The sequence below is a fragment of the Apteryx rowi genome, unplaced genomic scaffold, assembly GCF_003343035.1.
Source record: "Apteryx rowi isolate R43461 unplaced genomic scaffold, aptRow1 scaffold_77, whole genome shotgun sequence".
In the NCBI taxonomy this organism is placed as follows: domain Eukaryota; kingdom Metazoa; phylum Chordata; class Aves; order Apterygiformes; family Apterygidae; genus Apteryx; species Apteryx rowi.
The window spans coordinates 2,633,508-2,648,764 of record NW_020451060.1 but is presented as its reverse complement, the minus strand read 5'-3'; the positions used below and the strand labels follow the sequence as shown (position 1 = coordinate 2,648,764).

The window sequence follows — 15,257 nt, the reverse complement described above, 5'->3', positions numbered from 1 at the left end:
TCATCATAGGCTAGTTAGACACTCTGTGAAACAAGTAGTACCAGCCCAAGCGTAATGCCCTGCTTGAAGTAAACCAGCTTTTGCACACTGAGAAAAGTGGACATATTGCTACCAGTTATTGAACCTATTAACAGAGAGTGAAGATCCAGAGGATCCCTACTGTGCTAGCATACGTGCTAGACCATAGCATGCTTCAACTTAAAACAAAGCTGCTCTGTTTTGAAAAATGAAATCAGTAGATTAAAAAGACAAAAAGTATAACCATTATATGTTTAAGTTACCTGAAAATTAGTACAAGCTGAAGAAACTGATTCCTTTCTTGAACTGTTCCAAATTACAAAACTTATTAACAAGTTAACAGACTTAACAGAATTCATAACAATCTGTGAATTTCTTAGCTGACTGACAAATTCAGACACGGAAATAACTGATACACCAGCAGAAATTTGTGTACAGATATGACAGCTATCTCCCCAAATTAGGAAATTTAATTCAAAATGGGTATTTGATGCCACCATATGGTTTTGTATAGTGCACCTACATTCTCCCTCTGTCCCTCTTGGGTAGCAATTACACTCATGCGCTATGTGATCCATCCCCCTGAGATTTCACCCCCTAAATTAAGTCATCTATACTGTATTTCAAGTCCATTTAAAAATTCATAATCCCTTCCCAAGAAAAGCAAAAAAAACAAACCAAAACAAAACAAATAAACTAAAAGCTTCCAGACTTCTCTATTTTCTGCACCTGTCAACAAGGAAACAGAAATGGAGCAGGGAGACTGATTACTGATGATGTAATTCAGGCTCCCTTCTGATCATCTCATAAACCTTTATGGTGCTGTCAGAAACTCTTGACTGAATTACAGGCCTGTTATCAATCTTCTTGAATCCATTATCGTGTATGTTATCAGTGTCTCTGTAGCCATTATTTTATGTACAAAACCAAGGTAAAATTACACTTTGATCATTTCTGCTGGCTTGGAGTTTGCCTTTATTTCTTAAAAGTAAGTTTTACACAAGAGAATACTGTTGTTTCTGTAAAGCATTTCTTTACCCTTTCCAGAAGGAACTTTTAAGGATTTGAAAGTCAAATAAAAATTGAACTTCCTAAAAGATGATAAGCAGGAAACAGTTTTAGAAGTTCTCCAATTTATTTCATGCATCAGTTACCACATTTTCTTCTTCCCTAATATTGTAAAGGGATCCCATTCACCTACCAGAACAAAACTTCCATGTACTTGCACATTCACACTCTCCAATTCCCAATACTCATACTGCAGGGGAGAATGACAAGCAATGAATATTTCACCGCATTAATAGATTTTAGGAATAAATGTATTAGATAATTGCATCTAATCTGTCTAATGTGAAGTCACAAACACTTCACAATATCTCTCCAATTTCCCTTTTTCATAGCCTCAGACAATTTAGATTAATTCTATACTTTTTAATTCATGAAGTAGTTACTGCTCAGTGACTACCACCTTTTGCTCATCTGAGGATTGAGCATCAGATACCTATTATATTAACAAGGATACTGACACAATTGCTCTGAAAAACATCAGCTATATTGACTACACCAAAGGCCAAACACCCTGTAGCCTTTTAAATCATCTGACAAAAGGTGTTTGCTTAATTGTATGTGCAGTTTCCAAAGATGCCCTTGAAACATTGATTCTGGGAAACTAATTTTATAAACCAAATCAGAAGAGTTTGTGTAGCCTGCCTCATGGGTCACAGCAAATATAAATTAAGTGTTACCCTCCAGAGAAGCGAGGAAACACAATAGGCAATGACAATATATGTCTTTTTGATTTTGTAGACCACTCTGACATGACGTTGCTTCCAGTTTTTCTACAAGATACATAGCCATATGCACAGCTCAAAGTTTTTCCTATAGCATGTAACTGAGCCATTACCCAGTAGCCTACACACAGTTTTATTGGCTTTCAAACCAATAATATGAGACTACTAGAGGAGAACAAACTCTTTGAGCTCTCTGAGAGAAATACTGGCCTCTTGGGATTCATCCCTGTAAAGATTTACAATTAGTTTGCATTTCCTCAGAGCAGAACACAAGCATGGCCAAACGAGATCTCACACAAGCATAACCCACTCCAGCACTGCCTGGAAATCACCAGTAACAGATGTTTAGAGGCAGGGAAAAAAAGTAGAAATAAGCCAAGAAGAGCCTGACACTTTTCCCTGAATCTCTACACATTTATCTTCCAGTAATCAGCAGTTTAAGGACCTGGGAAAAATACTGATGGCATCTGAAACTGTGGTTAGGTTCTAGCAGACTATTTTAATTTCTGTGAACAGCAAGTCTTGGAGCTGCCACCACACAGAGCAGCCAATTATGCATCCACCAACAATGTCATGCCTGGGAGTCCTTTGACGGGTCTTTATGATATGTTCATACCATGCTTCACAGGTAATACAGACCTACAGTCCTGTCAGATATTTATGTTCATAGCAATATGCAGTGTTGTTCACAGACCTCCCTATACTCTTTTTAAAGAAAAACAGATATTGGGGACAAATTAAAGCTAGTATGTGAATCTGACTGTCAAGATCCACTTTGCTTTCACTGAAAGTAGCTATTTGCAGCCTTCCCCTTACCACCACTGGGCAAAATCGCTTTTGGGATCATGACCTCCTTCATCTGTCAGAATAAATATGAGCAGAATTTAGTCTCTTCAAAACCAAAACAGCAAAACTTGGTCCTGTTTAACTGCTGTTAAGGTATTTTCAGTGACAGTACTACTAAAACATTATTGCTAAAAACTGCCAGGGGAGTGATTTAATCTGTTGTGAGAATATTTTAAACCCATGATAAGATACCTTATAATCCAAATAAAATATATACAAGAGACAGTTATCTTACTTCAAATGGGAGCTCTGTTATTTCCATATTTCCAGACAAATCCAGTTTTTCCAGATTCTCACAATCACCCAGTTCTGGAGGGACTGACTTCAAATTATTAAAACTCACATTGAGCACTTTGAGGTTTTTTAAGTAGCCTGTTGGAAAAAGATAATTAAAATCAGTGCAACAAAACCACAAAGGGCTAAAGCAAAGCAAAAAGTACACTCAGTTTAGCAACAAAAAGTCTCCTCAACAGGATGATGAATAAGTCATGAATAAATACCCCCTGCAACAGGCACTCATTACTGGGGGCAAAACTGCTGTGCTGCACTCCACATGCAGCATTCCCTTAATCAGCAATGGGTCCAGCAAAGCTTTGAGAGGAGGCAGCAAAGACTTGCAAAGACCTTGATTTTACTGGTGATGAGGTTCCTATTTACCTCAGGAGAAACGGGAGAAGTTGGCTTTTGATTCAGCCACTTCAGGAAGGACTTGTTCATCCTCTGACGGAGGAGCATCCTGGGGATCGCTGCAGAGTATGTTCATGGCACACAATTGCACCTACCAAACTTACTGACAGACATCAAGAACTGCATCTGCTGCATCCAGCTTCGCATACTTTTTTGATTTAAATCCCAGTGATTTTAATAGTCGTATCTGATTATAAAAGATAAGGGATGTGTGCGTTTGTTTCATTATTTACTTTACTGCAATCCATCATCTTTGTCAGCTTAATTTTAGGGGCCCGCTGATAATTTAGGATATGTTTAGTCACATTGCACTTCCAGCTTCTTCTATTTATAGCATTACATAATTTCAGTAAAAGCAGGTTTAGAAACATCATTAAAATGCAAAATACATTATACTGCAAAAATGCAAATTATACTGTGACATATTCAAAGAAGGAGGAAGTATGGCATTTAAATGTACTGAATAGCTGAAATGTTAGCAAAGGGATCCTTAAACACAGTCATAACAAATACGAGAGATTGTTCTGTGGACAGCTGTCCTGCTGTATTATATAGATGATCTTCCCCTCTCACCAGTGATCAAATACAGCATCACAGGGGAAAGCAGTAGCAAGAAACTTAAATCCAATTCCACAGTTAGAAATATGGGAGGGAACAGCATCTTTGTCAACAAGTTCTCAAGGCAGGCTACATATTGGCAAACTGAGTAAAGACATATAATAAGTGTTAGCATTTGTCTATAAAAGCACCCTATCATTTAAATTAGCACTTAACTCATATTACAGATGCACAATTTTATATTATATCATTGTCTTCTATTTATGATCCAATTTTAAGAGAAAAATCTGTTGTTTCATGGGATTTGAACAGCACTGTAGAGAACCTCTCTACCGTACATCGCAAGTGCTCAAAACAATGTCATAACAGTAAGCTTATCCTTAAGGTACTAATAGCAATCTAGTTAAACTCACTCCAAAGCAGTTGTTTAGAGCTGCTCACCTTTTGCAACATATTGAAATTAGTGAAGGCCAGAGAGCACTTCAACAGGAAAGAGCAGAAAAGAAATGTAGAGAAATGAAAGCCCTGCAATTTTTCTCTGAGAAATTGCTGTTTGCAGAGGCAATACGTAATTTGATGGCCAGTACTATCAGCTCCCAAATCTCATGGGCCTGCATTTTGCACAGACTTCAGGGATCCCCTTTGACACAGCATTTCTCTGAACAGCAGCTGGACCACCCAAATCTTTCTCCCAGGTGGCAGATAAACCAAGCATGGGGAAAACTCTGTTGGATTAATCTCTGCASGTTGCAGCAAACAAAATATACAGAGGCTTCCACTTAGCTAAGCTAGCCTCCTTTTTCCCCATTTATATAGCTCTGCCTAGAAGTACAAAATGAGATGGCATTTCAAAATTTGGCTCTGTCTTTTTAAGAAGCTGACCTTTTTTGTCCTCTTTGCTGTAAAGTGCTGTTTCAGTTAAACTAGCAGAAGCAAAATTATCCCTAATACTACAAAAGACATTTGCTTTGGCGGCAGAGTACTATCCCACAAGGGTCATTTGGGCTGATGCAAGAGAGTAATAGAAGCAGCTCAACGGTGTAAATGTGAGAACCTTCTTATCTTATTTCCAGGTTTTCAAGCACATAAAAGTAATACAATGTTAGCCTATCCAATGTGCCATGATGTAGACAAATGAAGGTATTACACCACATGAAGGTATTACACCATATGCTAAATATCAACTTGTCAACTCATCACAAAACCAGCTCAAACCTATACACTACCACTTCATATGATCCCATTCATTAATTTACTATGTTCCATCTTAGAAGTAGTTTGCTTTTTGACATGCACTGCTCTTACTGAAAAATATGTTAAGAGTCTCATCCATTCCATGGTTCAAAATTGTATTCTAACTGCCAGTTTAAGTTTATTCATAGAAATTTTATAACCATGCATTCTTTTGCCAACTTTATCTTTAAATAGCTCTTTTCCTTCCCTGGTGTTTACTTCCCTGATGTTTTCATAGGCAGCAGACATACCAGCCTTTGTTTTACTAGCCTAAACAAGCCAAGTTCTTCCACTCTCTTGTCATAAAATAAAAATTCCCTTCCCTGAACTCTCCTAATAGGCTTTTGCATCTGTGCCCTTCTGAATAAACCTTTCTTGAATCTGAATAACCACAACTATATGCAGTACTCCAGACATGTTCTTATTGTTGCTCTGGACAATAGCATTAGTACTTTTCTTCAACTGAAAATATCTTGCATTTAGATTACCTTGCACTTGCCCTCTGTGTGTGGGTATCAGACTGATGGGTCAGTCTGTGATTGTCAGCTTGGAAATTTCCGTTCTTGTTTCTGTTTAATGAACACATAGCTTGTGGCAGGAATTTTTAGCCCCTGAGACATGACCTTAAACTCTGTAATCATAAATTTAATCCCCCTACTTTTATTGTAGTTCTTGTGTCCATTTAGCTCTTCACATTTCAGCCTGCTTATGCAGTGGCAATACCTCCCAAATTGTGTTAACAGAAAATTTCATTAGCACAGCTCAAAATTAAGAAATAAAATCAAGACTGATCCTTGAGTAGCTCCACAAGTAACCTTCCTCCTAACTGAGGGGCCAGTCCCTCACTCATTTTTACAGTTGTTGTATCAAAGCCCATTTTCTTAGGTTCAAACATTAATTTTCCACAATCCACTGTATCAAATGTTTTACTGGATGCCAGATAGATAAGATCCGTGGCTTGTAACTCAATTATCTTCTCAAAGAAAGACAGAAACCAAATAAGTCAGACTACCTACTTTTTCTTTATATATTTTTAATTTCAACTTAGTTTTCATTCACTTCCAGATGCTTAGTTACTCCTTCCTCTAAAGAACTGTATTTGAAATTCTTGCAAGCAATAAATTACATGGGGTTGGGATTGGGTTACATAGGTTATATGAGTTACCTGAATTGTGATCCAGATTACAAAAACTGAGATCTTCTCCTCTTTCTCAAATAAAAGGAGCACTCTCCTTTTCTCCTGGATCTATCCAACAGGGTTGGCAGACCATCCTTGTTATAGAAAGAGGACAAATGTATGACTAGAAGACAACATCTGTGACAATCCTCTGTTTCGAGATACTCAAATCCAGATATCCTGGCAGGAGGAGTGCAGAACAGAGTAGCAGCAAGTCCCTAAATAACCTCCAAACCCCCCTCAGCGTTATCAGTCATTCGAGCCACATTCAGAGTTTATCACAGTAATAGCTAGGGGAGAAAGAGGTAAGTTTGCCTGCATAACTTTCACTTGCCCAAAATGCATACTTCAGGACTTATTTATCCCTTCAAGGCTCTTGGGTCTCCCAGGTAGGATGCCCAGCCACCCCGGGCCTGATTCACAGGTGACACCGCCAGTGATGCAGCCCCAGGAGGTGACAACCCCTTCACAGTCCCCCCCCCAACCGTAGAGGAGGGTTGGACCTCTGTGCCTGCCACCAGAACGCTCGAGTAACGTTCAAGCACAACTTACTTCACAATTAAAAATAATAAAATTGCTACTGCTACAACACTGTGGTTAACTATGCCATTATGACACTGAATTTTCAGTTCTATAAAAAATGTAAATTAGGGAATTGAATAGCTAACATCTCCCTGTGTTTTCCAAACAGAGGCAGTTAAAGCAGTAATGAAATCTGTAGCTTTCCTGGCAGTTTCACATTTAAGAATATTTTATTTTTACATGGGAGATGCAATGCCATAGTTGTTGCCTATGATACCATTTATTCCCAGTTTGATCTTTTAATTCATTATTTAAAAAAATTAAACTGGTAATTAAACACTATAATTGCTGACAGGCAATGCAACTTCCCCATTTAGATAAGCCAGCATTAGCACTCCCAACAAGGTATCTGAGAGACAAGATATAGGTGCGGTTACAGAGAGCCTTTATCAACCAAGTATCCCATTCAGTGCAAATGTAGGTCAGCTTGTATAAACTGAACTAGAACATAAAGCAAATTTTTGCATTGATCTGACCCAATCAAGCCAAATTACCCAGCACAGCAGCTTCCTATGGGCCAAAACAAATAGCCTCCTTTTCCCAATCTTTTCTGCTGCATTAGTGACACTGCCTTTGATTTATCTAAAGGAGGATATTAATGTCCAAGCTTACAGGTGACAGGTGGATGTTTAAACATCTTTTTTTTTTTTTTAAAACTTCTGATCAAAGCACTCAACAAAAAGGAGGGATTTTTACTCCCTGAACTCCTTTCACATCAAACTTTTTTCATAACAAATATGCAAAATCTTTTTTGCCACTAGGGCTTATAAAAATTTTAGTACTGCAATAGATTGTCCCTGGGCTAGTAAAATTTCATTCTTGAACTAACATTCACGTGTTCAATTAAAAAAAAAAGTAAACATGCTGATGGAAATTGCGAACTACTATTACAAGCAAAAAAAAGAAAGGATAAAGTTTGGGATCTAGGCCTGTGGTTAGAAGAGTGTTAGTATCATATAAGAAAAAGAAAGTCTTTTCATAGTGGAATAGGGCAGAAAAACATGAAGAAGTTTGTGATGGATAGCAGAGAAAGATAACACCTGGTAAAAAAATAGGGCAAGGGTCTAGTGAAAGGACTGAACTGAAGATATTCTGATAGATCAGAAATCCTATATAAAAGCATCTACATGTGATTTCCTTTTTTTATGTGAGCGGATAAGCTGGTACATGGGCTATGCTCTCCCCAGGGATGCCCAAACAACCGTGCGACTCCCAAGGGCAAGGCAGAGCACAGGTCCAGCATATTTTTATGTATAGTGTAGTTGCACAAAATTATACGACAAACTCAATAGATAAGAATCTTTTGGCAAAAATAATTTGTATAATGAGTAGTTTCCATGGTAGAGTTCCAATTTGAGCTCCAGTTTACCCAGTGGCACTATGTGGCCTTTGCAAGATCCGATGGTGCTGAAATTCGTTAAGGCAGTATGTTTGTGTTACATTTTAGTGCAATATTCCCCATTTTGAGAGCTTAAGTGGGGGAACAAAAAAGATTATTTTCTGTCTAGGTGGTCCAATATAAAATACAGCTTGGTATTTTGTGGTATACTAACCATAGGTTAAATTCTGATCATCTCACCAGCTGTTCCACTATTAGCAGGCCATCATTTGAGCAGCCAGCTTAAAAGCAACTGGCACCCTCTTAAAAACAGTCAACTTGCAAGAAAGGTGTTTAATACTTTCCCTTCAAATGGAGAATATAAAGAAAAATTCTCAGTTGTATACAAGACTCAGTTGCTGGACAGATAATATTCAATATTGAGTAACTGGCAGGGGAAAGACATGATATCCTCTAACTCCTCAAAACTAAACTGCATTTAAACTGAGAATCCATATTTTCCTCTTGGAAATTCATATATTGGCACACTGGGAATTTTATTAATAGAAAAAGCTATTTTAGGTATCTAGAAATCATTTTAAACTGTATTACTTATAGTTTTTCCCCTCTGAGTTCTGGGTAATTGTATTAATGCTATGCACAAATGAAATTTTACAGTGTGAGGTAGGGAGGAGAAAAAATCCTTATGATTTCTTTTAAAGACATCTCTGAAAAGCACAGCTATTTTTTCTTCCTAAATATTTGGCACATTGGAAACATGAAAGAACATAATGAAGTACAAAGATTTATTAACAGCTCTTTGAGATGTCTCGTGAATAATGTGTGGGAAAAAAAGACATCCTCCTACAATCTCACTATCCCTTCTTAGCAAAAGCTGAGCAATCATACAAAGACTTGGACTACTGCCTCCTGTGAATATGGGAATATATTCATTTGGATGTCTTTAATGATACGAGTTGCTTGTGTAACCAACATCGTTACCTGATGCCCAGCCAGTGTGCTGCAGCCATGCCTTCAGCACAGTATACAAGCCCGAACTGCAGATCATGAAGAAGCTGTTGCCCAGGAAAACTCACCAGGTATACCCCATTCATGACCTTTTCTGGTTTTCCTGGGAAAAACAGACTTGACTACTTCTAGCCAGACAACAGCTCCATTTTGCATTCTGTCAAGTTTTCACTGTTGTTTACTCACTTTCCCTGAAAACATATGCTATTGCACAAAAAGAATCAAGTCAAAAATATTCTGAGCTATTTGCTGATCCAAACATGATCTTTTCAAGTGCATATGTGAATATCGCCAAGAGCGTATTCTGAAATATCTGAGAACAAGGTTCACGTCCTTCTTCTCTCTGATTCAGAGCAGAACTTTTTCGTCTAGATCAGGTGAAACACAAACTTCAGTTCCTGTGGACTTTTTAGTACAGAGACCTGTAGGAACTGGGACTGCAACAATACTTCTTATCCACTGAAAATATTCTTATGATCTCCTCTCTTCTTTCCCACCTTTAAACCCAACTTGTTAAAATCAAAAGTAGCCTTAACAGGGCTCACCAGTTTAGCTTCTGCTAGATGATTTTTTGGTCTAAATTTGGCTTCAGTTCTGTCTGAAGATTAAAGACTCCACAGCATGCATGTCACTGCCAACTTCAACCATCTGTCATTACTCTCAAGTATGTTTTAGCTGTGATATTTATCTACTTGCTGCTGTTTTGTAAACAGAACACAAAATGATAAATACCTAAGCACTTAACCTTTCTGGAGACCTTACCTTCTGATTTAACACCCAATCCTCACTCCGTGCTTAGATAAAGCTCCCAAACTGAACCCACATGGACTAATTTTTTCTGAGATAATTTAGCAGCTAGATGACTGAAGTCTGGGGCTTTTCATAATTTGAAGCAGCATCCAAAAAATTTCAAGACATCAACATTTTTCATAATAAGATCTTATTAAGATAATGAACAATTTCAATACATGTTAGCATCTATATGTGTGTACATATATAGTACATGCAATAAACCATGGCTATCTGGAAGCATACAGCCTTACATGTCAACTGAGAAAGCATTATTTGAGTTGAGAAAAAAAATATCTCTATAATCTCTGCCATAACAAAGGCAGCTGTGCTGCATTACTAATAGATGGTCTATCAACACAGGACATTCACTAAGGCTGAAAATCATTAGGCAGCTTTAGCAAAAAAGCACTAAATAGCTGGCTACAGTTTTGAGTCCAGGAGTAGCTTTTTTCTTAAGCTACTGGATCTTGTCTGGACAGACTAGTATTGCTGCTAAGATGTAGAACTATTGTATAAATTTCTGCTACCACTAAATAAACATGTTTCATCCAGTGATAGCTTCATGTAAATTTACACAGTGTCTCAAAAGGAAAGATTCAAACCCAGGTTTCTCCRGACCAGTGTTTAGTACAATCATGCTCACTCTCATCTTATCAACCTTGAAAGCTTTTTGTGAACTAGAGATCAGCTTTAACAGGATGGTGGTGAGTACTATAATATTGGGTCTGGGGCAGTCCCACAGCAAACTGCTTTCTAATATTCACTGATGCTTCCAGTCAAACACTTAAATAAAAAAGCAGCAACAAAAAGACTGAAAGGAGAAGAGCTACATCTTGGGTAGGCACTAGAGGGATGAGCACAGATTGGATGGAAGACAGAGGAATGGGAGTAGCAGGAAAGCTCCCAATGAGCAGAATTCATGTCATTTAAAAGACAATTGAAATAGTGTTTTCTACTAGACGCATCTGAAACTTTCTTCCTTTTTTCCCAAGAAAGGTCTGAAACAGCCTCTAAATTATCCTCTATGGGGAATAGGTTATGCTAGTCTGATCTGGCTTTGTGACTTTATTCTGGAAACAAACTGCATTACCATTCATAGTCACTTTTTCTTTGGAATCATTTTCATTACTAGTGCCCAGTATTACAAGAGGAAAGAAAAAAACCTTCCTTAGTCTCTACCTGCCTCAACAGTTAAGCAGTGACCCCTTAAACAAGTTTAATGGCCTAGAAGAGCCTCTGGAAGGGATCTACATCTTCTCCCCCTCCATGTGATGGAAGGCATGAGAGTCCATTAAACTCACTGACCCATCTGACTTCCACAGTTGAAGTGCTGACATAACAGTTAGTGTTTATTTTATGCCTATTATCTCCTGCTTGTGTCTTGCTTATGATTTGCTGGTGTATTCAGCTGCCAGGTTGAAACTATAAGATATATCTGGATGTCAGAGGGAAATTTTCTGTGTAAAATAAAATATTAGTAAATAAATCACAAAGTATTAGCATTAGTCTATCAGTAGAAAAGTCTAGTGGTGATTTCTGTGTTTCAGGAGACTCTCTCTTCCTGTTTCTCTTAAGTAAAATTATGGTAATTGTGCAGATGGTTTTAGTCTTTATTCTTCACTTGAAAGAAATTAACTCATTGGGTACATAAGGAAATCTAGGCATAGAGCAAACTTAGGATTATTGAATTAAAAACCAAAGGCTGAGTTGATAGGCAGCTAGTACACCTCAGTTCATGGACCTGACTAGAGGGGGCCAATAATCCCTTGCAGCACACAATTTCTTCAGCTCACTGTTTACAGCAACATCCCTCCCTGTAAGAGCAGCAACTCCCTCTTAAACCATTAGTCTTTTAAAAGGACTTTTTGTTTTATAAGATCAGAAAGCTTCAAAAAAGCCAAACACATGAAAATTACTATTATACAGATAAAATAGCAAAGGCCAAAGTAGGTAAGAGGTAAGAATTACATTGTTTCTCTAAAAACCCTGTTGTCAAGTTGGAAATAGCACTTTACACAGTGATCACTACTGAACTTGTTATAAAACTGAAAAGGTTTTTTTTCCAAAATTATATTTTGTGGACTTCCCTATTACTAGCATCTTATGCTTCAGTGCATCTCGTCTGAGGTTCATATTGTTCCTAATCTGTAAGGAATATAAAACACCTCCCATTATCAGGCAGGAGTCCCCATCCACTTGAATGTCAACAGTGACTGTCTGATAGTAAGACAACCAGAGTATGTCAGTTTTCCCACATCTGAGCTATATTTAACCCATGATATTGTTTGCAATTCAACCAATATAACTACAAAGCTATAAAAACTGACAAACTACTGACTGGAAACAACTAAGACAATTATCAGTGAATGAATAAGAATAGCCATGCACACTTGCTGTCCTGCATTAGAGTTAAAAAGCAAGAGTATAAATAGCTAAATAGTTTGAAACAACATACCGATTTCCACTGGGAGATTGGTGATTTGATTTTTTGACAGCTCCAGTACTCTCAGATTCTGAAACAACGCAATGTAGGCTGGAATGGTTTGTATCAACGTATTGTTCACATGCCATTCTTTCAGATGGGTCTGCTCTTTCAAAGAATCTGGGAATTCCTGCAAATTAAATGATACTTCATAAATAGAAAGCATCACACTGGAATTGGGTTCTACCATATTTCTAAAAAGAGTGGAGAAAATTCCATGGCCAAACCTCAACATTTTGCCTTAATTATCTTGATGTAGACAAGCAATTTGTTGAACAACCCTTGTAGGAGCTGTTCTCCTCTGAAGATCATTGCAGTTGTCTGTCACCACACAAACTGTTTTTAACTGCTAATGCAGACACTGGGCTCTAAAACTGAAATCTGTCTGTAGTACTCAACTTGTTTGGTGACTCCTGTTCTTTCCCTTTTCCAGCTGGAGGATTTTTTTTAAAAACACATTTCAGTGCTTTAATTCACACATCAGGACATGGTAAAACTGCAACATGAGAACAGAAGGGCAGGTGTACAAGGAATATTGAAATGGATCTTGCCACACAAAAAAGTGTGACTACACTCTTAATACCTGCTAATGTTTTGAAATTTGTTTGCCCAGATGCAACACAGACCAAGAAATAGAAACATTTCAAATGGGACTTTGAAAGTCTTGTTTTTAAAAAAGTGACTTAATTTCCTAAGTCATTCCAATGTTTGAGAATTTTTGCTCAATTTCTTTACAGAATAAAAATACTGAGTTTTTAAACCAGTCCAGAATTGCAAATTATTCTCGTTTAAGTCATTCAGAAACTTTTTCTTTAAAATTTCCGTGATTGTTCTAAATACACAGCAAATAAGTTTGCCCGAGTAATTTTCACACACTATTCTATCTGTCCAAAATCTTCCACATATAACAGTTAAAGTGAAGGCTTTAGAGCCTTAATTAATACAAAATCACTGTAGTTAATTGGTATTCAGTTCAGACTTACACATCTTTGTTTGAATTATGCAACCAAATTCCTTAAACTTGAATCAGATAAAAAGCAATTGATAAAGTTGAAGGTCAGATCATTTAAACTACACTTTCTAAAGCAGCACATAATTTACCAGTCTGTTCTTGATTTTATAGCACTGTGCGTTGGTAACATCTGGAATAAATAATCTGCATGAGGTGCTATTACAACCTCTGCTCCATAAAAAGAGATGTAATAGTTTCAACACTTAATTAATCTATAACTTGTTTTTTTCCCTGTGCATGAAGAGTTGTACACAGTAGAAATTACTGTTTTTATACAGAGGACACTCCCAAGTAGGTTTTGGTCCTCTAGATTTCATAGATCCACCAGGACATTAACAAGGGTGATGCATTTTAATTGTTTCTTATTAAAAACTCGGAATAGTGCTACTTAACCTTTAGTTAAATTAAAACATCTAATTGCAATTAAAGATATACTGGACTGTTGATCATAAACAGTTTTTTGTTTGGTTGTTGCAGTCTCTAATTACGGCGCTTTTCAACTTACGCATGCAGACATTTAGCCTATATAGGTAGTTCTGTCTTGCCACCTGCCTTTCCACGTTTGATATGGATCATTTCATTTCTTGCTTCATTTTCCCAGTAGGTGTATATTACATTGTGATCCATCTTCTATATTTGTCAGTTTATGGCAGTTAAAAAATAAAATGCCTGAAATGCCTCAGGCAGGGTAATGAGAAATCTCTCCAACTTTCTGAAGTGGGTTTCCACTCCTCCACCTTTGATGGTGCACATTTTTCTGCAGCAAAATAAAAGAATGAATACCAACTGGGGATTCAATTAGTATTGTTTTCCCCACTGTTACAGAATTGAAGATGCAGCACATGGGGATAGCATTTAGCTGGAGCTGCATAGGTGTTGCTCTAAGAAAGAACTGTGATTCACAGAGAAAGCAGATGCAAAACATAGTCACACCAGGGGAAAAATATGTCTGGGAACCAGACAGCATTCACCACTATTTCCGCCATTGTGCCACAATCCAAAAATCTTTCTATTGACCTCCTGTTTCTTTCCACCTCACTATCGCACCTGACCACCTCTGTCTCTTTGCTGGCCCCAAGGGCTGTGGCAGGGAGAGGAGGCAAAGGCTTGCCTTCAAGAAGCCAACAGCAGGACATTCCCCTAGAGTGTAAGCAGGATCCCACAAACTTCTCCTTCATAAACAAGAAAGACAGTACAAAACACAAGGCACCCTCTCAGATAAAGATCAAACAACTCAGCTCCTTTATAACTTCAGAAAAATGAAATAAAATGATTCATTTTTTCCCCATCGCTTAGGGTTGATGGGAAAAAGGTTTAAAAAAAATCTTTACTTGAATCTTAAGGATTGCCTCAATAGTGTCAAGATATTCTAATGCAAGGACTGAAAAAGGATGGAAACTTCAAAAGAATAGAACCAGGTTTGAATTTGGGCTCTTCTACCAATTGCCTTGACTCACTTATTTTTTCTTTGATATAGTTTCTTTGTATCTTTTAATCACCTTTACGTTTTGCAAATGTCAGTTTACAAATACTGCAGTATAACACACCTCAAAAAAAAAAAAAGCATTTTCTGATTTTCTGTCTTACCATATATTTTTGTTGCTGAAACATAAATTGATGTGATATTTTACTTCATTTACAAACTAGTTAGGGATGGGAACAGAAATTTGCACAAGCTTTATGTTTGCTTTACTCTGATTCCCTAGTGCTCTTTTGTAATCATCTGCTGCCAC

At 37.4% G+C, this 15,257-nt stretch overlaps 1 protein-coding gene across 1 annotated transcript in view; it reads right to left on the bottom strand.

Annotated features, from left to right (window-relative positions):
* The window catches only part of LRRC2 (leucine rich repeat containing 2), a 49,536-nt gene that overhangs the window by 19,117 nt on the left and 15,162 nt on the right, over positions 1-15,257 (bottom strand). Inside the window, exons 3-4 of the mRNA XM_026088510.1 lie at positions 12,486-12,642; positions 2,890-3,026 (exon numbers count right to left, since the gene is read on the bottom strand). Of these exons, the coding sequence (XP_025944295.1) occupies positions 2,890-3,026; positions 12,486-12,642 (294 nt within the window). The remainder of the gene's footprint in view (positions 1-2,889; positions 3,027-12,485; positions 12,643-15,257) is intronic.